The sequence below is a fragment of the Oncorhynchus nerka genome, linkage group LG6 (genome assembly GCF_034236695.1).
Source record: "Oncorhynchus nerka isolate Pitt River linkage group LG6, Oner_Uvic_2.0, whole genome shotgun sequence".
Classification (NCBI taxonomy): Eukaryota; Metazoa; Chordata; class Actinopteri; order Salmoniformes; family Salmonidae; genus Oncorhynchus; species Oncorhynchus nerka.
The window spans coordinates 55,055,007-55,082,867 of NC_088401.1; the positions used below are offsets into that span (position 1 = coordinate 55,055,007).

Genomic DNA, 27,861 nt, shown 5'->3' on the forward strand with positions numbered 1-27,861 from the left:
GGGCTTAATGCTTAAATGACCATTACTGGATACCTCTCTCTCCATTTACAGATTAAAAGCTTTACTGGGTCTCCTGCTCTTCCATCTCTCTCCGTCTGAACACTCATCTGTCTGAGCAGACTCAGGAGGAAAAGTTTGTTGGGTTCCACAGGGAGGATGGAGGATAAGGTAGAGAGAGAGAGAGAGGAAGCGAGTGAGAGAGAGACCCTAGAAAAATAGGGAACAAGATTATTTTCAGGGTGGAAGATATTTTCCAGTTGAAGCCTTTTTTTTGTCTGGGTCATTGGGTGAGATGAACTGTGTAATGCCAATGTGCACCACACACACACGCACGCACACACGCACGCACTCATGCACACACGCACGAGCCATGTAATGCCAATGTGCACCACTCTAATCACAGGTCCTGTTTCTCACAGGTTAGAACCCCCCCCCCCCCCCCCCTACACACACACACACAACCAGCCCAGGGGAAGAGTGATCACGAAGGAGCAGAGAGCAGGAGACCCATTTGCTCTGATTGGACACAATGGGAGAGAAACCTGTCTGATGATTTAATCTGGTCTGTGATTGGTGCTCCTCTGATTCACAGACATTGTGCGTTTGCGTGCGTGTCGTGTGTTGGTGTGTGTGTGTGCGTCAGTGTGCGTGTGTGTGTGACCACAGTGTTTGGTAGTCGCTTTTTAATGATCTAATAGAGCACTGGAGCATGTAGAATTAAGGAGAATTCAGACGAAGCAGAAATACATCCCAATGATTTCATTAACCACACACTGACAACGGCCATTGAACCTGATGTAGTGTTTCAATTATCATCATCGTTGTCACTGCTTTGACACAATATCACCATGTCGCACCTGGGACAGAGAACTGGTGCATGTGAAGGTCATCTATAGGCCGTCTCCATGTGTTCATGAAATGTAGTCGACTATTGATAAAAGTACATTGGCTAAGTGCATCCTCTCTGCAATTCAAATATATATCCCAGTTCAAGTGCTTTTTCTTTACTTGCTCATGTACATGGTCTAGTCAGCGCATTCCCAACAGTTCCAAGGCATTTCATTTAAGGTCAACTGTACACAAAAACAAGAAGCGAAAGTAAGGAAATGTAAGATCATATATTTATTATGTTCACCGTTGTACACAGGGGTGGTGGCTGTCTCTCTGAACAGCAGATGGAGGAAAGCACAGAACACTACCAGATCAAGAGAACACTGGGCGGGGTGTGTACTGGAGGGGTCGGAACAGAACCGGTTCTGGGGGGGTAGTGGGCCGAAGCTGGCCCTCTCCTGGGGTACACAGGCATGCTTAAAGGGAAGCGGGATGAACAGAATGTTCATGGCATCAGTGTTTTGACATCATGTTTTGTTTTGCATTCTTGAACACCAGCAGAGCAGTTCTGTGATCCCGAACGGTCCTTCCTGTGACTGCCCATTGTCCGGAGCAACACACGGAAGATAGTGGGGGGGTCTCAAGCCTGACGAGAGAGAGGAGATCGGTCCACTCGGCGTTGCAGCGTTCGGGAGAGTGAGCAAGAAGGAAGAAAGGGTTTCATCATCATATCGTTGCTGTGCAGAGTAGTCAGGCAGTACAGTTCTGCTTGCTCAAGAATGTGCGTCTCATTTGCAGTCCCAGCGTGCGTCCTCTCCCCTTCTGAATACCCATCAGCCTATTCAGCCGACTACCTGCAGGAGGCACGGGGGGGCTCAAAATGACTGCTTCAACTCCGAAGGTGCTGGGATAGAAAAGGCTGAACATCTGAGCATTATTCAACACCATTTAGCAGGATTTGGTGCGACAGTGAACAGAGACAGAGATACAGCATCGCCATGGTTACGCAGAGTGACAAACAGACAGAGCTAAGTACAGGTGCAGCAGGAAAACCTTGTAACCCTTGAGCATCCTCTGAGTCTTCCATATGCTCCACAGCAATGTCCAACACAAACACACACACAAGTCATCCTGATGGCCGATATGCAGTCAATACAACATGACACTGTTTGCGGTAATTACTGCGCGTATGCATAAACAACAACGTACACATCTGGCATAGACATATTAATGAGTACGTAGTACAGCAGTTCTATAAATTAAAGATTGGTGATTATGAATGTGATAGCAGGGCAGGCAGGTAGACAGCACTGCACAGCTGGTTGTTCACACACAAAAACACAGCACACAGAAACATCCATTGAGCGTATGAAGTAATACAACCAACGAATGCGTGTCCCAGGTGTGGCGGCTATAGGAGCCGTTCAGGAAGGTTTGGGCTCAAATGGTGCCTTTTCCTGCTCTAGTTTTCTTGTGTATTTGTTTAAATGAATCTAATGGAAAGCGTCCTCCACTGTGTGTCCGGCTGCAGCAGCAGAGCTGAGGCTGTGCTACAGTAGAGTGCTGATGCTTTAGGACCTACAGAGTGTGAAATAGATCAGTAAGGCCAAGCCAAGCTACAGCACTTATTCTGCTATAAGCCTGCAGGTCATATCAGTTCTCTCTCTCTGTCTCTCTCTGTCTCTCTCTCTCTCTCTCTCTCTCGCTCTCTCTCTCTCTGTCTCTCTCGCTCTCTCTCTGTCTCTCTCTCTCTCTCTCTCTCTCTTCCTCTTCCTCTCTTTTTCTTCCACTTTGCTTTCCTCCCGTCTTCTCTCCCTGGACATGTTTCTCACAGAGTTGTGATCAGCGTGTGTCATTCCAGTTCCTTGTGGGCCTTTCTGTTGGTGCTGTTTTGTATCTCTCCCTGGCTGAGTCTCTCCAAGGTGGGCGGTATAACTAAGCCAACAGTGGTGCCAACATCCAGGATTAAAATGCTCAAGTCCAGGGGAATCAGACACCATTGAACTAATGTTTGACAGTGTGTGTGTGTGTGTGTGTTTATGATAGAGCTGTAATATGAGCGAACAGGAACAGTGAAATAATCCCTCCCCGTTCCACTACCTTCTCGATGCCAGTTGATTTAACGCATGGCTTCTCGGCTTGTTTATTTCAGAGATATTGATGTAAATGATTGGTATCCTCTCCTCCTCCCCTTTCTCTCTCTCTCTCTCTCTCAGTCTGTCTGTTGGCAGTGGAGAGGTGTCAGCAGACGACAAACGGCCGCGACAACAATTAAAAAATAACAACAGGCCTCGTAAAGGCCCCACAACTGGCCTGACAGGCGCATCAATCTCCCGCCTACTTTCCTCACTGCTATCAATTAACCCCAGCACGAGATCTGCGAGCGACTAGCTGACCTTGGCATTAATGATGCTCGTGTTCTATAGAATGGAAGGATAGATTTTGAGGTGAGCGTGTTCCTCTTTTCTTTCGGAAAGAATGACTGATTGACAGACACTTTGTGTAACTGTCTGTTGTTCACGTGCCGTTGGACAGTTGGTGTGTGTAAGCTTATAATTCAATTTTAGTGCCCGGGAGAGAGTGATGCAAGACACATACTGCAGACATACCACCAATCCAGCCCCTCCCATCCCTTCTCCCCCCTCCCATCCCTTCTCCCCCCTCCCATCCCTTCTCCCACCTCCCATCCCTTCTCCCCCTCCCATTCCTTCTCCCACCTCCCATCCCTTCTCCCCCTCCCATCCCTTCTCCCCCTCCCATTCCTTCTCCCACCTCCCATCCCTTCTCCCCCTCCCATCCCTTCTCCCACCTCCCATCCCTTCTCCCACCTCCCATCCCTTCTCCCCCTCCCATCCCTTCTCCCCCTCCCATTCCTTCTCCCACCTCCCATCCCTTCTCCCACCTCCCATCCCTTCTCCCCCTCCCATCCCTTCTCCCACCTCCCATCCCTTCTCCCACCTCCCATCCCTTCTCCCCCTCCCATCCCTTCTCCCACCTCCCATCCCTTCTCCCCCTCCCATCCCTTCTCCCACCTCCCATCCCTTCTCCCCCCTCCCATCCCTTCTCCCACCTCCCATCCCTTCTCCCACCTCCCATCCCTTCTCCCCCTCCCATCCCTTCTCCCCCTCCCATTCCTTCTCCCCCTCCCATCCCTTCTCCCCCTCCCATCCCTTCTCCCCCTCCCATTCCTTCTCCCACCTCCCATCCCTTCTCCCCCTCCCATCCCTTCTCCCCCTCCCATCCCTTCTCCCACCTCCCATCCCTTCTCCCCCTCCCATCCCTTCTCCCACCTCCCATCCCTTCTCCCCCTCCCATCCCTTCTCCCACCTCCCATCCCTTCTCCCCCTCCCATCCCTTCTCCCACCTCCCATCCCTTCTCCCACCTCCCATCCCTTCCCCCCTCCCATCCCTTCTCCCCCTCCCATTCCTTCTCCCCCTCCCATCCCTTCTCCCCCTCCCATTCCTTCTCCCACCTCCCATCCCTTCTCCCCCTCCCATCCCTTCTCCCCCTCCCATCCCTTCTCCCACCTCCCATCCCTTCTCCCCTCCCATCCCTTCTCCCCCTCCCATCCCTTCTCCCCCTCCCATCCCTTCTCCCACCTCCTGCCCTTCCCTTCTCCCCCTCCCATCCCTTCTCCCCCTACCATCCCTTCTCCCCCTCCTGCCCTTCCCTTCTCCCACCTCCTGCCCTTCCCTTCTCCCCCTCCCATCCCTTCTCCCACCTCCTGCCCTTCCCTTCTCCCCCCTCCCATCCCTTCTCCCACCTCCTGCCCTTCCCTTCTCCCCCCTTCTCTGTCCACCACCATCTCCAACCCCTCCGGATGGAAGTTAATTTTACGTCCCCCAGAAATAGGAAAGAACAAGAGACAAAAAACATTAGTGTCAGCAAAAGATTTATAAGACAGAGGAAATGGAGGGCCAGCCATTCTCTATGGTATGTTTCCGCTCAAGGGTCTCTCTCTCTCTCTGGTTTACTCTTTCTTTCTCTCCCTCTACTGCTCGCTTACCCACATTTTTCCCCAAGAGCCACTATAAGATAAAGAGTTCATGCTGTACCATATTATCTCCCCTCAAACTAAAACAAGTAAAAAGTGGAAATAGACCACACACGATAAACTCTCTCTCTACCCCCTCGTCTTCTTTGCCAGTGTCCACCCCAGACGGGCGCCTGCACCTGTTGAAAAGTTAGTACATTTGGTTTGTACTTGCTTTATTAGTCACATTTATGGAACGCCTTTTTTCCTATCATTATGACTGTTTTATTTGTGTTAATGCCGCTGGTCCTTCTCCCAGGCCTGTGCTGAGTCACGGGACACAGACAGACTAATAAATCATAAGCATCTGCTGGATCTAATGTTCTGCAGCCAGGTGTGTGTGTGTGTGTGTGTGTGTGTGTGTGTGTGTGTGTGTGTGTGTGTGTGTGACTGCTGACGGGGGTGAGTATGAGGCGGGAGACGAGATGATTCTGAAAAACCCTCTACTCTATGCATAATGCTCACACACTGGCACAGACAGAACACACTCTGTCAAGCTACATGTTTAGAGATGCTACATATGCACATTACTTCCTTCATACCACTGACTAGTTTTTCATGACTTACTGAAAGCACTTCTCCATCACTGGAGATAGAGGTATGAATGGACAGAGTTAAGCTTGAATATACTGAAGCGCCATCGGACCCATAGTAACCTGTCACAAGTTTTCACCAAAAGAGGAAATTACATATAATATATCAAGTCACTCAGTTTAACCCCCCTCTGTCACTTTGGAGTTGGTTCATCCCGGTCTGTCATACAAGACAAGTCTCTGACAGTGGGAGGTGAAGCAAGACAAAGAAAACTGTACAAATCTCTCTCTCTCTCTCTCTCTCTCTCTCTCTCTGTCTCTCTCTCTGTCTCTCTCTCAGTCTCTCTCTCAGTCTCTCTCTCTGTCTCTCTCTCTCTCAGTCTCTCTCTCTCTCAGTCTCTCTCTGTCTCTCTCTCTCTCTCTCTCTCTCAGTCTCTCTCTCTCTCTCTCTCAGTCTCTCTCTCTCTCTCTCTCAGTCTCTCAGTCTCTGTGGGGGGGCTCTTGTCTGTGTGAAGGGGGTGCCCCCCCCCCTCTTACCCACAGCTCAGAGAGGCAGACAGTAGCAGAAGGAGCAGCAGCAGGGAGGGAGGGGGGCCGATGGAAAGACGGGGGGACACCTCCCCACCCCCAGAACCCAGGTTGGACACCGTGGCCTTCTCAGCATAGAGAGGGATCACGTCAAACTGACCCTCCTCCTCCTCCTCCTCCACATCCTCCTCTTCCTCACTCTGCTCCACCTGAGACAGAGAGATATATATTGTTAGAAGAGAGGAAGAGAGAAAGAAACAAGGAATGAGAAGAGAGGATGACATGAGGGATGAATGAGGAGAAGAGAGGATGACATGAGGGATGAGTGAGGAGAAGAGAGGATGACATGAGGGATGAGTGAGGAGAAGAGAGGATGGAAGGAGAGAGTGGGATAAAGGTAAGTGGAACAATGTATTGGTGGTTGAAAGAGAGAGAGAGAGAGAGAGAGAGAGAGACGGAGAGAGAGAGAGAGAGAGAGAGAGACAGAGAGAGACAGAGAGAGAGAGAGACAGAGAGAGAGAGAGACAGAGACAGAGAGAATGAAGAGAGGGATTACAATGTGGAACACGGAGAGGAGGGAAAGAGAGAAAAGAGGGGAGAGACAGTGAAGGAGGGAGGGAGGAATGAGGAATGAATGGGTAGAAGAGAGGATGACATGAGGGATGAATGAGGAGAAGAGAGGATGACATGAGGGATGAGTGAGGAGAAGAGAGGATGGAAGGAGAGAGTGGGATAAAGGTAATCGGAACAATGTATTGGTGGTTGAAAAAGAGAGAGAGACAGAGAGAGAGAGAGACAGAGAGAGAGAGAAAGAGAGACAGAGAAAGAGAGACAGAGACACAGACACAGAGAGAGAGACAGAGAGAGAGAGAGAGACAGAGACACAGAGAGAGAGAGAGAGAGACAGAGACAGAGAGAGAGAGAGAGAGAGAGAGACAGAGAAAGAGAGACAGAGACAGACACACAGAGAGAGAGAGAGAGAGAGAGAGAGAGAGAGAGAGAGAGAGAGAGAGAGAGAGAGAGAATGGAGAGAGGGGTTACAATGTGGAACATGGAGAGGAGGGAAAGAGAGAAAAGAGGGGAGAGAGAGAGTGAAGGAGGGAGGGAGGGAGTAGGAGGAAGGATTAGGGGGGAGAGTGAAGGAGGGGGGGGTGGATAGACAGATGGGCATGAATAAATTAATACTGATGAAGTTTGATTGATGCACTTTCTCTTGCAAACACCTTCATCCTATCCTCTCAGAGAGAGAGAGAGAGAGAGAGAGAGCGACAGAAAGAGAGAAAAATATGTAGAGAGAGTGAGGAAGAGAGAGGGGAGAAAGAGGAAAAGAGAGATGAGAGAGCGAGTTGTAGTGGGAGAGACAGAATTAAAGACGGAGATAGTGAGAAAGGGAGACAGCCAATGAGAGAGAGAGCGAGAAAGAGAGGGTACTGGAATCCCCCTGGTCTAGCTGGCGACGGAGATAATCTCTGGCTGTGTTGAGCATGTGGGAAGCAGTGGAGACACAAAGCGCTTCACTGTCATTCTGATCAATTGACCGAACCGGATTTAGCGGTCAGCCAACAGCAGTCACTCCTGTTGTCACTGGTCATTCCAGAAGCCTCTGGTCAGGGCTCTAAATAAATACAAATCATTTGTAGCACTGGTGCTCCTAATTTGTAAAAATTAGGAGCACCACATGAAATTCAGGAGCAACAGAAAAATAGATACCTCCATTGGGCCTATATGAATACAACTTACTTTTTTGAAACACATCTCCTGAAGAATCTTTGCATATACTAGTAAAGTTACCAGGTTGTTAGTATGGCTGCACGATAAGGGCAAAAAAATCAAATGACGATTTTTCAATTGGACTTGGCATGTGCACGGAGTGTACAAACATCAGGAACACCTGCTCTTTCCATGACAGACTGACCAGGTGAATCCAGGTGAAAGCTATGATCCCTCATTGATGTCACTTGTTAAATCCACTTCAATCAGTGTAGATGAAGGGGGGGAGACAGGTGAAAGAAGGATTTTTAAGCCTTGAGATAATTGAGACATGGACTGTGTGTGTGTGTGTGTCATTCAGAGGGTGAATGGGCAAGACAAAATATTAAAGTGCCTTTGAATGGGGTATGATAGTAGGTGCCAAGCGCATCGGTTTGAGTGTGTCAAGAACTGCAACGCTGCTGGGTTTTTCACACTCAACAGTTTCCCCTGTGTGTCACGAATGGTCCACCACCCAAAGGACATCCAGCCAACTTGACACAAATGGCACTGTTTAGTTGCACTGTTGCTCCCAAAATAAAAACCCAGGTCAAACAGGAAAATATTTGGTCACATATGTCACACTTCAGAACCCAGCCTGTGGTCACTTCACCTTTGGTCAATGGTCAGAGTGCTAGAGGTCTGTACTAGATCGACATATTCAGTACTTGATGGTTAGTGTTCAGGGAAAGGGAAATACCTAGTCAGTTGTACAACTGAACGTATTCAACTGAAATGTGTCTGCTGCATTTAGTAATGAGTAATGATTAGTAGTATTGAGTAATGTTAGGTAGTATTGGATAATATTGGGTAATGTTAATTCATTTTTGGTAATGCTGAGTAATGTTAGGTAGTATTGGGTAATGTTGAGTAATGTCAGTTAGTATTGGGTAAAGTTGAGAAACGTCAGGTAGTATTGGGTAATGTTGAGTAATGTCAGTTAGTACTGGGTAATGTTGAGTAATGTCAGTTAGTACTGGGTAATGTTGAGTAATGATAGGTAGTATTGGAGAATGTTGAGTAATGATAGGTAGTATTGGGGAATGTTGAGTAATGATAGGTAGTATTGGGGAATGTTGAGTAATGATAGGTAGTATTGGGGAATGTTGAGTAATGATAGGTAGTATTGGGGAATGTTGAGTAATGATAGGTAGTATTGGGGAATGTTGAGTAATGATAGGAAGTATTGGGGAATGTTGAGTAATGATAGGTAGTATTGGGGAATGTTGAGTAATGATAGGTAGTATTGGAGAATGTTGAGTAATGATAGGAAGTATTGGGGAATGTTGAGTAATGATAGGTAGTATTGGAGAATGTTGAGTAATGATAGGAAGTATTGGGGAATGTTGAGTAATGATAGGTAGTATTGGGGAATGTTGAGTAATGATAGGTAGTATTGGGTAATGTTGAGTAATGATAGGTACTATTGGGTAATGTTGAGTAATGTCAGTTAGTACTGGGCAATGTTGAGTAATGATAGGTAGTATTGGGTAATGCTGAGTAATGATTGGTTGTATTGGGAAATGCTGAGTAAAGTTAGGTAGTATTGGGTAATGTTGAGTAGTAGTCCTCACAGCGTTGTTGCTGAGCTCATCCTGGGCGTTGTTGCTGAGCTCATTCTGCTGGTCCAAGGGGGAGGGGCGAGAGGGCGGGGGAAAAGTGCCCTCCACTGGCCGAGGGGAGGAGCTACCCATGGTACTGATGGAGTTCTCTGTGAGACAGACAAATAGACACATTACATTACATAATGTGTGTGTGTGTGTGTGTGTGTGTGTGTGTGTGTGTGTGTGTGTGTGTGTGTATTCACATCCGTGCATGAGAGCGAGTGTGTCTGAGTGTTTAACTATTTGACAGATTGATGGATTGCAGTGTCAAGCAGTAAATTGATTGTTTGCCTCGTGTAAAGTGCATTGATTGATTGGTCTGACAATTGCTTGATTGACATACAGTTGAAGTCGGAAGTTTACATACACCTTAGCCAAATACATTTAAACTCAGTTTTTCACAATTCCTGACATTTAATCCTAGAAGAAATTCCCTATTTTAGGTTAGGATCACCACTTTATTTTAAGAATGTGAAATGCCAGAATAATAGTAAAGAGAATGATTTATTTCAGCTTTTATTTTATTTATTTCATTCCCAGTGGGTCAGAAGTTTACATACATTCAATTAGTATTTGGTAGCATTGCCTTTAAATTGTTTAAATTGGGTCAAACGTTTCGGGTAGCCTTCCACAAGCTTCCCACAATAAGTTGGGTGAATTTTGGCCCATTCCTCCTGACACAGCTGGTGTAACTGAGTCAGGTTTGTAGGCCTCCTTGCTCGTGCATGCTTTTTCAGTTCTGCCCACATATTTTTGATAGGATTGAGGTCAGGGCTTTGTGATGGCCACTCCAATACCTTGACTTTGTTGTCCTTAAGCCATTTTGCCACAACTCTGGAAGTATGCTTGGGGTCATTGTCCATTTGGAAGACCCATTTGCAACCAAGCTTTAACTTCCTGACTGATGTCTTGAGATGTTGCTTCAATATATCCACATAATTGTCTTTCCTCATGATGCCATCTATTTTGTGAAGTGTACCAGTCCCTCCTGCAGCAAAGCACCCCAACAACATGATGCTGCCACCCCCATGCTTCACGGTTGTGTTGTTCGGCTTGCAAGTCTTCCCCTTTTTCCTCCAAACACAATGATGGTCATTATGGCCAAACAGTTTTATTTTTGTTTCATCAGACCAGAGGACATTTCTCCAAAAAGTACGATCTTGGTCCCCATGTGCAGCTGCAAACCGTAGTCTGGCTTTTTAATGGTGGTTTTGGAGCGGTGGCTTCTTCCTTGCTGAGCGGCCTTTCAGGTTATGTCGATATAGGACTCGTTTTACTGTAGATATAGATACTTTTGTACCTGTTTCCTCCAGCATCTTCACTAGGTCCTTTGCTATTGTTCTGGGATTGATTTGAACTTTTCACACCAAAGTACGTTCATCTCTAGGAGACAGAACGCGTCTCCTTCCTGAGCAGTATGACGGCTGCGTGGTCCCATGGTGTTTATACTTGCGTACTATTGTTTGTACAGATGAACGTGGTACCTTCAGGCTTTTGGAAATTGCTCCCAAGGATGAACCAGACTTGTGGAGGTCTACAATTTTCTTTTCTGAGGTCTTGGCTGATTTCTATTGATTTTCCCATGATGTCAAGCAAAGAGGCACTGAGTTTGACGGTCGGCCTTGAAATACATCCACAGGTACACCTCTAATTGACTCAAACTATGTCAATCAGAAGCTTATAAAGGCATGAAATAATTTTCTGGAATTTTACAAGCTGTTTAAAGGCACAGTCAACTTAGTGTATGTAAAACTTCTGACCCACTGGAATTGTGATACAGTGAATTATAAGTGAAATAATCTGTCTATAAACAATTGTTGGAAAAATGACGAAGAAAATGCCAAAACTATAGTGGTTGAAAAATTAGTTTTAATGACTCCGACCTAAGTGTATGTAAACTTCCGACTTCAACTGTACATACTCATATGGGTGACGAACAGACTAACCCAGACAGGGGTTGTTGGTGAACATGTGCTGAATCCTCAGGCAGTCCTGCCATTGGTTGCCACTGCCCTCGCAGTTGCACCACAAGTCCACATCCACAGTGCTGTTGCTGACGTAGTTGGGGGTCATGATGGTGCCTGGAGGGGGGGGGGGTCAAAGGTTACCGAAGTCAACTAGTCTAGTCGGCTGGCCCTCGCTACATATTAGTCGCCAGACCCACTGGCTCCAGGTCATCTACAAGGCCATGCTAGGCAAAGCTCCGCCTTATCTCAGCTCACTGGTCACGATGGCAACACCCATCCGTAGCACTCGCTCCAGCAGGTGTATCTCATTGATCATCCCTAAAGCCAACACCTCATTCGGCCGCCTTTCGTTCCAGTACTCTGCTGCCTGTGACTGGAACGAATTGCAAAAATCGCTGAAGTTGGAGACTTTTATCTCCCTCACCAACTTCAAACATCAGCTATCTGAGCAGCTAACCGATCGCTGCAGCTGTACATAATCTATTGGTAAATAGCCCACCCATTTTCACCTACCTCATCCCCACAGTTTTTATTTATTTACTTTTCTGCACACCAATATCTCTACCTGTACATGATCATCTGATCATGTATCACTCCAGTGTTAATCTGCAATATTGTAATTATTCGCCTACCTCCTCATGCCTTTTGCACACATTGTATATAGACTCCCCTTTTTTTCTCTACTGTGTTATTGACTTGTTAATTGTTTACTCCATGTGTAACTCTGTGTTGTCTGTTCACACTGCTATGCTTTATCTTGGCCAGGTCGCAGTTGCAAATGAGAACCTGTTCTCAACTAGCCTACCTGGTTAAATAAAGGTGAAATAAAAAATAAAATAAAAACTCCTACTGCAAAAGTTCCTAAGGCTGGCCCACTGACACAGCCCTGACACGATCCGCTGACACACTCTCTGTCATCTTTATCATTCTCTATTTTTTTTAGTCTCTCTCCTCCCTCATTTCACCTCTCTCCATCCTTCATATTTAGCTGCATCCCCCTTTCTCCTCAAGCCTCGTGAAACCAGACTGACTTCTTTCACCCCTCCCTCTCTCACTCGCTCTCTTACCGATCAGTCCGGCGTAGGATTTGAGGCACACAGCTCCACTCTCTCTGATACAGCCAGAAGGGGAATGGCCAGAGGGCTGGCAGTTATTCTGGAAATCAGCCAGTCTGGACCTGAATCACACACACACAGACACACAGACACACAGACACACAGACACACACACACACACACACAAATGAGAGTGCTTCTAGGAGCAAAAAGGTTTGTGTTTTGTGTGTGTACATATAGTGTTTGTCTGACCTGCAGAGTTGGTCCCTCCTGCAGAAGCTCTGCAGAAGCAGACAGTTGGGCTGTATCCAGTCTCTCTCCTGGTAGGAACAGGAAGGGACGATGGTCTTCCTGCGTCTCTCCCCACACAGTTTGTCAGTACAGGGGCAGAACAGCAACCCCAGGCTGTACTCCTCCGGAACGCGCTCCAGGAAGCGCCGCAGCGCCCGGTGGCACTTCTGCCTGTTGCAGTGGTCCGAGCCTGGGGCATGCTTGGTGCAGGCCAGGACGTACTCAGACCTCAGGGAACCACATTTCTCATACAGACCACAGTCCTGGGCTGCCTTCAGACATACGTTCTGTCCATCTAGAAGAAGAGAGGAGGCTGAGAGAGAGGGGGATGGGGAAAGATAGAGGTGGATAGATATAGAGACAGGTATGGGGAAGGAGAGAGAGAGAGAAGGGGAGAGAGAGAGAGAGAGAGAGAGAGAGAGAGAGAGAGAGAGAGAGAGAGAGAGAGAGAGAGAGAGAGAGAGAGAGAGAGAGAGAGAGAGAGAGAGAGAGAGAGAGAGAGAGGAAGAGGGGAGCGACAGAGAGAGAAAGAAAGGGGAGAGAAAGTGAAAATCTGGTCACTTGAGTGCTGTAGAGATGAGTGGATTGATTGGTGATAGGGTTTAGGAGTGTATTGATCAGGAGTGCCTGAGGGTAATAAATGATTGTGCTGCAGGCTACCTGCTGCCACTAAGGAGGCCATTCGAGAAGACTCCACTGGCGAGTCCTCATAGGGAGACCCCTCAAAGTCATCATAACCTTCATGGTCACAGAGGAGAACATCACATTACAACCTAATAATAATAACATGGGAGGCAGCGTCATATTACAACCTAACATCATGATATCACATCGCAACCTAAACATAACAAATGCAGGAGAGATCACCACATAATCTGAAAAGAACATGACAGTAGACCGAATCGCATCATAATCTCCCAACACCACAGGAGACAGAATCACAACATAATCAAACACACACGGAAGCATCACATCATAACAGGGACTCAAAGCACTCAGCCAACATCTCATTAAAACATCACACACACCTGCTACCAACATCATAATAACACCTAGTCTAAATTCCATCATGGGTACATTTACCATTCATGAGGGTCAGATGAGCCATCAGGGGACCGGTCACCTGACCCTATACAGATGGCTGTGTTCCCCATACTGTACTGTCTTTAGTCATCCTATTTAGCTAGCCTGCCTAAGTATGCTGCAGAGCTGTCTGACGATCATTTTACTAGTTCTTCAAAGTAGGTGAGGTATACTTTCACAAAAGGTTTCTGTCCCTCTCATTGTTGTGTATATCCCTCTCTCATGTGTTCTGTGTATCTAACCTAACGTGGCAGGCATAAAAGTATATCCTTCCAGAGATCTGTATATAATGACGAGATGCTCATTTCTCTCCCAAAGGCAGGAAAGCAGGCGTAACGTTTAGGTCCAAAATAAGCCCATAGAAACGCATTGGGCTTATTTTTGGACTGATTTTGGCGAGTGAAACCTCTCACTTCAACTTTTCCTCTCTGAGCCGGAAAAAACTGCCACACTAAGATTTGGATTTTGGTAATTGTTGTTAACCATTAAAGTCATGTCTAAGCGATATGGAATTGTTTTAAGAAGGCCATGCCAAGGATCATTTAGTTCTTTGATTTTGAATTTTAAGACCCTTTGAAGTATACTATTTATTTATTTTTACAATTATATAGAACCTAGGCAGCACAGAGAGGACACAACTAGTCACTAGTGCAGGCAGGCGAACCTCTGTGCCCAGTCCAGAACCCCCCCCCCCTCTCAGTCTGACTGTACTTATATTGCTTCCCAGGGAGAAAGACAGGACAGACAAGAACTGCCACAGGCTTTCCAAGAGAAAGTACATTACAAACTCAGAAACCAAGGTGACCCCTCAAGCCTCAGTGCAATGTCTGAAACCACCAAGAGACTCTGAGCTTAGCACGGAAGCTGAGCCCCTCAACACAAGCGACGAAGACGAGCTTCAATCTCAACAATTGAGAACCTCTGCCCCAGGATCCCTTAAGGCAGCAGCAGACCAACTAAAGTCTAGGGCAGCTCTCTCTGCAAGTCAAGTACAAGCCTATTCAAGCAGCTCCAACCAGTCATCCCCAGAAGGAGATATAACTGCGGACCAGCTTTGAATGCTACCACAACCCTTGAGTTCAGTATACAGGCTAGCAGCTCAGCTAGTTTGCCCTCAGCTCTTTCCAGGTCTAGATCAACTGGCCCAATCCCAGTTCCTAGGAGCTCCCAGTACCTTTTAGACATTAACTGCTCTGGACTCGGCTCAGGCAATCTACCCTCTGCTAATACCTGACCTGTACCCAACCATGGCCCCAAGAAAAGGAGCCAATAGGCATTTACTCCAGCCATCAAAGATCTTCTCATGGGGCGGCCGGAGCCGTTCATGCCCCAAGGAGCACGAGTTCGGGAGTCGACTGGGCAGCCAAGATGGTCACTTTCTCTGCCAACGAGTAACCGTGGTCAACTACTGCCTACCCGAGCTGCAACAGTCAACCACAACAGCTCAGCCAGAACATGGCCCTGCAGCAAGTAATCTGTCCATACAGCCCTATGAAGTGCTACAGATGACTGGAGTCCGATGGGAATAATTCATTAGCTGCACTACTGCGGGGGCGGCTGTTCATGAATTCTTCAACGTGAATACACTAGATGGCCAAGATTGCCTCCTGGTCAGTTGACCCATCAGGTGACCTGTCATCCGACCCTATAAAGATGGCTACACTGAACAAAAATATAAACACAAAATGTAAAGTGTTGGTCCCATGTGGGACCAACACTGGGACCAACACTTTACATGTTGTGTTTATATTTTTGGTCAGTGTAGTTAGATTGTACTCACACCATGTAATTAGTTCAGATCTGGAACATGATTCTAATTAGCCTAATTAAAGAAATTACACTGCTGAAGTTGCTTTTAAGACCACACTAGAGTAGAGTTGAAGTGTACTGAGACTAAAGACTAAGTTGTGTGTGGATGCTAATGAGCTGAAATAAAAGATCTCAGAAAAGTTCCATAAGCACAAAAAGCTTATTTCTTTCAAATTCTGTGCACAAATTTGTTTACATCCCAGTTAGTGAGCATTTCTCCTTTGCCAAGATAATCCATTCACCTGACAGGTGTGGCATATCAAGAAACGGATTAAACAGCATGATCATTACACAGGTGCACCTTGTGCTGGGGACTATAAAGGCCACTCTAAAATGTGCAGTTTTGTCACACAACACAATGCCACAGATGTCTCAAGCTTTGAGTGAGTGTGCAATTGGCAAGCTGACTGCAGGAATGTCCACCAGAGCTGTTGCCAAAGAATTTAATGTAGATTTTTCTACCATAAGCCACCTCCAACATAATTTTAGAATATTTGGCAGAACTTCCAACCGGCCTCACAACCTCAGACCACATCTAACCACGCCAGCCCAGGACCTCCACATCTGGCTTCTTCAACTGCGGGATCGTCTGAGACCAGCCGCCCGGACAGCTGATGAAACTGAGGAGTATTTCTGTCTGTAATAAAGCCCTTAAGTGGGGAAAAGCTCATTCTGATTGGCTGGGCCTGGCTCCACAGTGGGTTGGCCTACGCCCTCCCAGGCCCACCCAAGGATGCGCCTCTGCACAGTCATGTGACAACCGTAGATTAGGGAATTATTTATTTATTTCTATTGACTGATTTCTTTATATGAACTGTAACTCAGTAAAATCATTGAATCATTGTTGCATGTTGCGTTTATATTTTTGTTCAGTATATAAATCTACTAATCTGTTCATGTAAATCCCTGTGTACTGTTTTCCTTAATGACACGGTAGGGGAGAGAATGTGTAATTACCGTATGCATGGTGACTAACGGAGCATGGGGGATAGCTCCATTAGCTGTCATTAACTCTCACTGACGGTGAGTCCCAAATGGTACCCAATTCCATATATATATATATTAGTGCACTACTTTTGACCAGGACCTATGGGGAATAGTGTGCCCATTATATAGGGAATAGGGTGCCATTTGGGACACAAGCCTGATAGTCAGATGCGTGGCCATGCAGTGACTGTAGCATCAGTGGCAAAACACGGTGGCTATAGGGATGTGTCACAGAGGATGGCCAGGGGACTAACGTAGTATTGGCCAAATGGTGGGTCAAGAACCAATGGTACTAAAAAATGTAAACTGCCCCCTTCCCTCTGCAAGCTAGTAATCAAACATACACACTTTGTGACACACACGCGCGTCTACACCTACCACGTTTTTTATAAACTCATACACGCGAGGACACACACTCACCCTGCAGGATCCTGATGCTCCAGTAGACTTTGAGGCAGTGCTCCTCTCTGCGTGCGCCGCGCTGACACTTGCAGGCCAACAGAGGGAGGTAGTGCAGGCCGCTCAGGGCCTCCAGGCACTCTATGCTGGCCTTGTTCCCCAGCGGAGCCAACGCCTCCTCGGATGAACAGTACTCCAGGGTCATGTACAGCTCCTTACACCGGGGGTCTTCCTTACACCCCCTCTCTGCCTCCACACAGTCTACAAAGCCAAGGGGGAGGGGCGACAAGGAGGGGACCACACCTACAGAAAAGAGGGCGGAGGAGACAGAGGGGAGGAGGAGAATGGTCAGCCATCGTTTTGGGATGAGTAGCTGTTCCAAACATTTCTAAATGGTCCACTCAATATGGTGGACAGAGGGAACCCACCACGGAATGTTTCTTAAAAAGGGCGTGTCCCTTCTAGTATCTCTTATGACTTCCATACAAGTACTTTCACTCTGTGAACCCATTGATTTGTATTTGGGCAGAATGCACTGACGTTAAATATGAAAAGCCAATACTGGATGTATGAGTCTTTCTCTACCGTATCTCATTTCCATGGACGAGAAGGCATTGTCTTCGAGTGAATCAAAAGCCAGAGTTTACAGTGTGAGGTTTCATATTTGGGAAATACCTCCTATTTTACCCCAGAAATGTTCTGCGTGATATTTTCGGCTGCTTTCGACTGTTATTTGTAAACCAATACAAAATTCTCGCTTGGTAAAAATTCAATGGTTTACGCACAAACCTACAGACACACTAACGTTTTCCGATTAAGGTCATTTAAAAACTCACCGGAGAGAGAGAGAGAAAGCGAGACAGAGACAAACACCGTTTGGCGACACACACCAATCAGAACCTTGCTGGCTAGGACACACTCACAGTGTGAGCCGCAATCAGCATGTGCTGAAAAACACGCTCACACAACCAGAGAGGAACCCTTTTATGTCTGACTCCTGCTGTGAGGGGGACTGTGGGCACGGAGTCTATCATTATTACAAAAACACAATACCACACATCCACAGGAGGGGGGTACAGCAATCTGTCTGTGACACACACACACCACCTTGCCACACACTAGATCAGGGTATCCCAAACTCGGTCCTGGGGCCCCACCTGGGTACGAGTTCTGTTTTTTCGCCCGAGCACTACACATCGGATTGAAATAGTCCGTTAGGAAACCCTGCACCCGATGGCTGAAGTGGTTATGCAAAAGGAGCTTCATATTCAACAGAGCAACATATTTAAATCGAATGTGTTGAGTTTCAGGAAACAGACTACCCGAGACTCTGGGTACAACGTAGATCAATGGGAGAACGTAAATGGAATAAATAAAGTACGGCGGGGTCGTAAGAACGCTTAAAGGGGCAATCAGCAGTTGCTACATCCATTTCTCGACTCCTAAATGAATGATATGTACCCATCGATTCTTCAAGAATATAACTTTTATAAAGGCTTCATAAGCTTAGTTCAACTGTCGTATCCCCCGTCAGAACCCCAAAATATAAGCTTGTTTTACTCCAATGTCTGTAAACAAAGAAAATGTAAACAAACACTATATAGCCTTAAAACATGGTTAAAACTATAATGTTGATATCATGGATGGTCAATCCTTGCATCCATAGCTCTGTCTATGTATTTGAGAGTGATTACATTTATCCATCCCTCAGCATTTCACCAAACCAGCGGTGGGGAAGCTGCTTTGTTACTGTTTCTACTGCAGATTGTCGCTTTAAACACTAGAGCACCAACTACAGGTAGAGGAAGAAGACAAATTACCCATGTCACATAAAAAGCAGGGAACTCAGACTTTCCCCCTGAACTAGTCACACGTTGCCATTCACATACCAGGTGAATCACTCACAATCACATGAAGTCACATTGACCTTATGACCTTTTGAAAGAAGTTGAGGGGACCCGTATGTATGTGGTTCGTAAGACATTATAAATGGTGAAACCTGTTTTAACAGCAAGCTATAAAGCATTACACCTGTAGGGTTTAAATGTTACCATTTGACATGTAACTGATCCTGGGCCAGTTCTGATGTGTCGTTCATTAATGGTTAGGGATAGGTCATGGATTGGGAGAGCTGTCTCAAGATCAGTGGTTATGGATGCAGTGCAGTGGAGTGCGATCCCAAAGTTCATATGAGGGAGCAGTGAGGTATGATGTCATGGAGTCCCTGTGTGTACAGCAGAATGGGCAAATTAAAGAGTTTCAGTGAAGACACACACACACACACAAACAGGGTGAATCTCCCAGCCAAGGAGGCAAAAGCCCAACACACCATATGTTACTCCTGTGTTCCAAATCATAGTTATCAACAAAAACACACATACAACCCCAAGCTACCCCATGGAGGCACACAACCACTAGACGGTCACACACACACACACACACACACACACACACACACACACACACACACACACACACACACACACACACACACACACACCTCTTCTTGGCTTTCACACACACCTCTTCTGTCCCCATATGCACACACAATCCGTATTCCAAACAAATCCTATGTGCTATCAATCCTATCATCAAATCAAAGTTAATTGGTCACGTACACAGTTTAGCAGATGTTAAAGCGGGTGCAGCGAAATGCTTATGTTGCCAGCTCCTAAAACAAGTACACAAAAAATAATCAAAAACTAGAAACAAGAAATCAAGAATGTCAGAATGAATCCAGTTAACAACACAAACAACACTATCAGTAATCCAAATGCAGTGTACAGCACCAGTCAAATGTTTGGACACACCTACACTTACAAGGGTTTTTCTTGATTATTTACTATTTTCTACATTGTAGAATAATAGTGAAGACATCAACACGATGAAATTACACATGTGGAATCATGTAGTAAATAAAAAGTATTAAACAAATATTTAAGTAGCCATCCTTTACCTTGATGAAAGCTTTGCACACTCTTGGCATTCTCTCAACCAGCTTCAAATGGAATGCTTTTCCAACAGTCTTGAAGGAGTTCCCACATATGCTGAGCACTTGTTGGCTGCTTTTCATTCACTCTGCGGTACAACTCATACCAAACCATCTCAATTGGGTTGAGGTTGGGTAATTGTGGAGGCCAGATCATCTGATGCAGCATTCCATCACTCTCCTTCTTGGTCAAATAGCACTTACACTCGTGTTTCCTGGCCCAAAAAAGTATCTTCTTATTATTGGTGCCCTTTAGTAGTGGTCTGTATGCAGCAATTCTACAATGAAGGCCTGATTCACACAGTCTCCTCTGAACAGTTGATGTTGAGATGTGACTGTTACTTGAACACTGTGAAGCATTTATTTGGGCTGAAATTTCTTAGGCTGGTAACTCTAAATTATTCTCTGCAGCAGAGATAACTCTGGGTCTTCATTTCCTGTGGCAGTCATCATGAGAGCCAGTTTCATCATAGCACTTGATGATTTTTAGACTGCACACAAAGTTCATGAAATTTTCTGGATTTACTGACCATGTCTTAAAGAAATGATGGACTGTAATTTCTCTTTGCTGATCTTGCCATAATATGTCCTTGGTCTTTTACAAAATAGGGCTATCGCAGTCGACGTTCCAATTCATCCCAAAGGTGTTCGATGGGGTTGAGGTCAAACCACTGTGCAGGCCAGTCAAGTTCTTCCACACCAATCTCGACAAATAATTTATGTATGAACCTCGCTTTGTACACAGAAAACGGCCTTCCTCAAACTGTTACCACAAAGTTGGAAGCACAAAATCATCTAGAATGTCATTGTATACTGTAGCGTTATGATTTCCCTTCACTGGAACTAAGGGGTCTAGCCCAAACCATGAAAAACATCCCCAGACCATTATTTATCCTCCACCAAACTTTACAGTTGGCACTATGCACTGGGGCAGGTAGCCTTCTCCTGGCATCCGCCAAACCCAGATTTGTCCATTGGACTACCAGATGGTGAAGCGGGATTCATCACTCCAGAGAATGCGTTTCCACTGCTCCAGAGTCCAATTACGGCACGCTTGGCATTGTGCATAGTGATCTTAGGCTTGTGTGCGGCTGCTCGGCCATGGAAACCCATTTCATGAAGCTCCCGACTAACAGTTCTTGTTCTGACATTGCTTCCTGTGGCAGTTTGGAATTTGGCAGTAAGTGCTGCAACAGAGGACAGACAAATTGTACTTACAGTTGACCAGGGAAGCTCTAGTACAGTTGAAATTTGACAAACTGACTTGTTACAAAGTTGGCATCCTATGACAGTGCCACGTTGAAAGTCACTGAGCTTTTCGGTAAGGCCATTCTACTGCCAATGTTTGTCTATGGAGATTGCATGGCTGTGTGCTCGATTTTATACACCTGACAGCAACGGTGTGGCTAAAATACCCAAATCCACTCATTTGAAGGGGTGTCCAAATACTTTTGTGTACATAGTGTATGTTCATGTTAGTGTCACTGAAAAATCATTTGAAAATAGCCTCATGTTGCTAGTAGAATAACATTACAATTAAAATGTTGTGTGTAAAATAGTTTGTCATTTTGGCTAAACCGCCCTTGCATTGCCCTGCCTTACATAGTTGTTTCGGTGCACTCTAAAAATGAGGGTTTCAATAAGGGTTCTTCTAAGATCATCAAAGTTCTTTGAAGAACCTTAGGGTCTTGGCACTGAAAAATGCCCCCAAAAGATTCTTCCAAGAGCCCCAAATGAGGTGGCGTTCATCAAGGAACCTCCTTAGTTGGTTTTTTTTTGTAGAAACCTAACTGCCCAACTGAAACATTTGGATTTCAAAGTACAGCCGGTGCAGGCACTTAACCCAAAAATGTAAAGATATCCTAAATTTAAGGTACATTTTTATGATAATTGTATGATATAAATTGATATTGTTTTATGATGATACCATCTATCTTTTCATAATTGTTCAAATCTTCCTAAAATGGAAAATGGACACCATTCAATCAAAAAGAGGTAAGAATATATAGCTGTATTGGGTGCAGATGACTGAACTGCTCACTTTGTGTCTGCAGGTACACAGAGGAGGAGGCATACAAAGACATGTCAATTGGTATTGGTAGGTTATGCAGATCCTCCTCCCTTACCTCATTAATTAAAATATCCCATAGGCCTCTACATTATGGACAAGGTATGTGTATGAAAACCATTAACAGTGTTTTTCATTCACATTTACCACAAATATTGTGTTATTGTTGTGCATATTAGTAATAATAATAATAAACGGCAAAGGTTATTAACGTAAACGGCAAGTAAACGGCAAAGGTTATTTGAGGATTCATTAAAATGGGTTATTTGAATAACCCTTTAAAAAGGGGTCTACGAAGAATTTATAAGGGTTCCCCCAGTTTCAATTTGCAGAACCCCTAAAAGGACACTCCAGGAACCGTTTATTTTTAGAGTGTATTTTTTGTAAGGAAAGTATTCCCATCATCTGCTCTGTTGGCAAAGTATTCCCATAGTTCGCTTCTGGAGCCAGTTTTGTCAATAAACTGCGGGCGTGGAAGTATGTTTTCGTTAGAAGAAGCCATGCAGTCGGCATTTTCTCTCTCTTGCTTGCTTCTCAAAAGTGTTTTGCGCTGCGTCAGCCTGGCTAATTTACTACTGCCCCCTTGAGAAGAGTCTGACAAATTACTAGACAGACTCGTCATCTCAATCCGTAGGCTATGACATGAGACACATTTGACGGCGGTAGGTTAACCTAAAGAAACAGATATTCTAGTAACGAACCGTTTTTCATGTTATAGTATCGAAAGAGTCAACGGCAGTTTCTGTATAGGCCTACGGTGCAACTTGAAGCGGGCAGAGAATATTGAAATGAAACAACAGGGAGCAGGTCCGACCTTTCAAAGAGCGCGTCCTCGCGCTAGGTTGTGGCTCTACGTCTTACAGGAACGCGCTCACCGGTCAAGCACACGCACTGTCGTGCATGCAAGGTCCGATCACTTCCGACACCAATGTAATGAAACAGCAGGGAGCAGGTCTCGAACCCTCGACCTTCGAGCCCGAGGTCCAGCGCGCTATTGACTGTGCCGCAAAAGCATGCTCGTGCGGCAGATTCGATTTCCGCGCTTATAAACCCAGGGTCGTTACAATACCTTTTCATTTCCAATGCATGCCATTTTCTTTCCCTTAACTGAATATTTTTCTATGAGGAAATTATAAAGGAGTTTACAGCTAGCTGTTTATCTGCAGTTGACCTTTGCCAAAGCCCTCTTGTTCAACCCCAGCCTCCCGCTGTGCAGTAAAATCACCTCTGATGGAGACACCTGTCGTGTGTGTGTGTGTGTGTGTGTGTGTGTGTGTGTGTGTGTGTGTGTGTGTGTGTGTGTGTGTGTGTGTGTGTGTGTGTGTGTGTGTGTGTGTGTGTGTGTGTGTGTGTGTGACCCGCTGGGCTGTCAAAACGTAATGCGCACCCCGCCGTGCAGCGCCCGGTCCCAGTGTCTGCCTCTGCGGCTACTCAAACACACTTGGACGCATATCTGGCGGCCATACGCACCTGTGCGCGGATAAGACGTCAACCACGATTCCGCTGTTTGCACACAGGCATCGGTTGAGTGCGCTTCCTCATTGAACAACAACGTGACCATTTATTCTGATGTGCGGTTGGAGGTGAGCTGAATTTATATTAAGATTTTTTTTTTTTTAAAGAAAGAGACCTGCAAGCCAGAAAGATGTTTGCGTAAATCAAACCACGCTCACTCGGGCGAGGGAGAAACGGACAACCCACAGATGATATACAATGCGACCCCTGGGACTGTCGCTTACACCAGCACACCAAAAACACAATCATTAACACGGCTAATAAATAAAACGGTCGATCCGCGGGGGAATTATTTGTGTAGCGGCACCAACTCACAGAATATCAATTTCAGAATATCAAAAACGAGTGGTTTTAGCGATCATCAGCCTTTGTCCCAAGACTGGAAATAATTTCTAAAATATTTTAATTAATCCAAAGTTTAAATTCAAGTGGTTTCTACAGTCTCTCTTTTCACTAAATATTAATGTTGTCATAAAATGTTTATTAAGAGCAGTTTATGTAGCCTAGAAGATCAATGAATAGGTTTAATACATTTATTCATTGCAGAGCATATTAGAAGCCATTCCTGCATCCAAAGCTCACTGAAAACGCGCATTTTAACCATAATGTAAAATGTTGTTATGGTGTTATGGGGGTAATTAGCCTTATTACGAATTTAAATCATCAAATACTTAAATTAGATGAGTAAATGTGTCATGATTGCCTATAAAACCCAGATGCTAAAAAACTAATTGTAAGGTCAGAGTAGACCAGCGTGTAGCTTGAATGACTGACGGCAAAAATGTATGTAACAGCATGGATATCTTCCTTCATTTTACCTCGTATGAAGATGTTGAGCAGTATTCCGAGGAGCAACATCTCCGTTATGAGTCGGGCGGAGCACAGGGACACGGGAAGGGAGATTAAATTGGACGTTGTGCGTTTGGTCCACCACCGCTCTATTTGCCCGCAAACCGACCCGCGTCACTCCGCTCAACGTTACATCCAACGGGAGTCAGTCACCACCGTTCTGGGAACAAGTTGCAGGTGTATAGTCCTGTATAACAATTAATTCCTTAGATTGCACTGGCCGAGAACCCAGCTCAGATAGATTAACTGTCACCACCGCCAAAGTGTAGCGCGTGCCCTGTAGACTGAATACAATGAACCAAGACTCCAAAACTATTTACAGCTGTGAAACATCAGCTTACTCTGCATCCAAAGATAGATGTTCTCGAATGTTGACACTGGCTCTCGCCATTTCTCTCTCGACAGTGGCACGATAGGAGCCCGTCCACATGCTGCCTGAGACCGTGAAGATGACAGATCCCTCCTCCTCGCGCTCGTCAGTTCACTGTGCGACAGTGTGTTATATGACTTTCACAGACGCGTCCTGAAGAAGAAGTGCTCAGGCAGGGCGACGGGGGCATATAGTTAGTGGTGTAGGGCTACTGTAGTAGGCTGGACATATTCGAGTTTGGCCATCATTTCAAACTAAATAGGATTTCATGGTCGTTTGTATTTCATGTGTCAAGCCAATCAATTTCAGCCAATCTATTTACATCCACGTAAATATTGCCCTTTCGACTAATGGACTTACTGTCAAGCCAAACCATCCTTTTTTATTGCCTGACAAACTATTTTATTCTATGTATTCTATTGATGCCATGCAGTGTCATTCTATTATACAATCTATTCTATTTTTTTGTATTTTGTTCTATTCAGGGGGTGGGCTGTGTAATGTGTAAGTAGAGAAGAGCCTCGGGGAGGTTTATGGCTGGGCAGCCATCAATAATCATGACAGAAGCGATGAGTGGAGGATCATGAGTCTTACAATTATTCACACAATTTCATAATTGGCAAAATCACTGCCTGAACACCTGTGTGAGTTTACGATCTAAAATCTGCATATTCTAATGAGGCCAACCTGTCAGGGTCTCACTGATTAGTAAAGACAATGGAACAAGAAAACAACGGGGATACTTAGGAAAAACATGATCACTGGTTTCTTGTACAACAATGATCAGAATATTCAACTTCAATCTTTAAAACCAAGAGAGAGAGAGAGAGAGAAACAAAACTTGGATGACTTCTACAGTTGGTGGTATTTGCAACCAGTATTCCCAGTATGTTATTTTAACCTCAACTGCAAATTACAAAAGCAATCATCAGTGGGCCATTTTAATGATGACACCCACAGACACCCACACATAATGGCCTTGTCCCATCACACAAATGATATGCCTCTGTGTTGCCAGAGGTCCAGAGGTCATATAACCCAACAGCCTGCTGGGGGACCAATCCATTCAGCTAATTGGAGAAGAATTCCTGGACAACATGTGACAACACAGTCACCCTTAACAGCGTTGGCAGAAAGCAGATGTTTCTGGTTTTCGGGGATACAATATTTTCAACCGAACTTCTGTTTCCCCTGAAAACAGGAGTGGGGACTACGATCAGGCGTCTTTCTGCTCTATGTTATGTTATGTAGGGGGTGGGTCCCAAAGACCCTCCCCATTATTGATTAAGGGGACCTTAAGATTCATGTGTTTTGCTGCAGGCCTTATAATAAGATACTGTTGCTATGTGTCTAAAATCTCTGCCACTATATGTTGCACAAGCTATCTATATTAGTCTTTGTGGTTAAGCCCTGGCTGTTGCGAGAGTGTGCTTGCAGGCTAAGTCTGAGTCAGACCGAAACTAGACACAGAGAAGTAACCACTGTCTGGTTTTGATACGAATTCAATGATGGAAGAGAAGAGCCAATGCTTACGCTCAATGTTAATGGACATGACCCACCATTTCTAATAGACACTGGAGCTCACTGTTCCTGTTTAGGGAAATCTGGACAAGGATTCCTGGAAGAAATACCATCCCGGTTATGATGAACCAAGTCTACACTGAAGACTTTACTACTATCGTGGGAAGGTCTCATAGAGACACGTGTTATCAGTTGGAACTTTTGAATCTCCACACCATATCAGAATGGTTAATGCCCTATGACGACATACTGAACCAGAGAACCTTCAATCAAGTCCTACATTGTACTATGTCCTATGTCAGGGGGGTAACAGGATGAAGACGCCAGGACAGCGGAGTCAATCACCACCTTCCGGAGACACCTGAAACCCCACCTCTTTAAGGAATACCTAGGATAGGATAAAGTAATCCTTCTCCCCCCCTTAAAAGACCTAGATGCACTATTGTAAAGTGGCTGTTCCACTGGATGTCAAAGGTGAAAGCACCAATTTGTAAGTCGCTCTGGATAAGAGCGTCTGCTAAATGACTTAAATGTAATGTAATGTAAAAGACTACAGGGTTGACGGGATGGATTACATGAAAGGTCCTCTCACCTGTATGTCATCATGCAGAACTGTTACGCGGGCCCTGAAGGGGTGGCAGCTGGGGTGGAAGTCTCCAAACATGCATGGCCATGGTTCAGGGGATGTGAAAAGTTCGACCCTCATGTTATACTTCGTGTCAACCCTGGATACGAAGCAAAATACCTGGGTCCTATGGTGAGGATGATGAACCAAGACAGAACGTGGGTGAAGAGGGAGGATGTCAAAAGAACTTAATGTCTACAGCAACATGGATGGAGACCTGAAGATTGATATCGAAAAAGGAAACAGAGAAAGAGATCTGGAGGAGGTCAACTCTGCCCTATGGTCAAGCGGGGGGAATGAATTAGACAGAATAAGGTCAGCAGAACCAGTGATAATCAAACTTAAAGAGGGATGTGCCAGACCGAGACAGAAACAATACCCCATGTCACCTGAAGGAATGGAGGGAATTGGAGAAACAATAACCGACCTATTGGGAGGTGTTACGTTCTGACCTTAGTTCTTTTGTTATGTCTTTGTTTTAGTATGGTCAGGGCGTGAGTTGGGTGGGTTGTCTATGTTCTTTTTTCTATAATTTGGGATTTCTGTGTTTGGCCTGGTAGGGTTCTCAATCAGAGGCAGCTGTCAATCGTTGTCCCTGATTGAGAACCATACTTAGGTAGCCTGGTTTCACCTTTGAGTTGTGGGTGATTATTTTCCGTGTCAGTGTTTGTTCCACACGGAACTGTTTCAGTTTTGTTATTTCACGTTGTCGTTTATCGTTTGTTTAAGTGTTCATTATTCTTATTAAACAATATGGACACTTACCATGCTGCGCATTGGTCCTCCGATCCTTCCTACTACTCCTCCTCGTCCACCGTGACAGGAGGAGATGTGATTTGCCCTTGTTACAGTGATTGTAACACACCCATCATCCCTGTTAAGAAACCGTCGGGAAAATACAGGATGGTTCAAGATTTCAGACCACTAAATGCAGCAGTGGAACAAGAAATGTCAGTTGTTCCAGACCCTTCGACTATACTCACCATACACACCATACTCACCATACTCACCATACTCACTATACTCACCATACTCACCATACTCACTATACTCA

The 27,861-nt window shown here is 45.4% G+C and overlaps 1 protein-coding gene across 3 annotated transcripts; it reads right to left on the reverse strand.

Annotated features, from left to right (window-relative positions):
* Positions 1–1,466: 1,466 nt before the first annotated feature.
* On the reverse strand, positions 1,467–24,809 carry LOC115130048 (GDNF family receptor alpha-4-like). 3 transcript variants are annotated; one of them, XM_065019693.1, is made up of 9 exons: positions 24,633–24,809; positions 16,892–17,173; positions 13,253–13,330; positions 12,554–12,905; positions 12,314–12,423; positions 11,226–11,360; positions 9,250–9,386; positions 5,940–6,135; positions 1,467–1,685 (listed from the first exon to the last, which is right to left on the reverse strand). In XM_065019693.1, exons 1-9 carry the CDS (start codon positions 24,637–24,639, stop codon positions 1,582–1,584), a joined length of 1,401 nt encoding a protein of 466 aa, XP_064875765.1. In that variant the 5' UTR covers positions 24,640–24,809; the 3' UTR covers positions 1,467–1,581. The 3 variants fall into 3 exon arrangements, with proteins under 3 accessions (XP_064875765.1, XP_064875764.1, XP_064875766.1); XM_065019692.1 differs by having other exon boundaries at positions 24,261–24,809; XM_065019694.1 differs by having other exon boundaries at positions 1,599–1,685; positions 5,936–6,135; positions 24,261–24,809.
* Between the last annotated feature and the right edge of the window lie 3,052 nt (positions 24,810–27,861).

What these genes read in the sequence shown, in the direction of transcription:
- LOC115130048 (XM_065019692.1), bottom strand. Translation starts at nt 24,300, where the DNA reads ATGTTGCTCCTCGGAATACTGCTCAACATCTTCATACGAG. An exon ending in GAGCATCAGGATCCTGCAGG is followed by an intron (nt 13,331 to 16,891) that starts GTGAGTGTGTGT and finishes GTGACCATGAAG; the next exon opens with GTTATGATGACTTTGAGGGG. An exon ending in CACCAACAACCCCTGTCTGG is followed by an intron (nt 9,387 to 11,225) that starts GTTAGTCTGTTC and finishes TCTGTCTCACAG; the next exon opens with AGAACTCCATCAGTACCATG.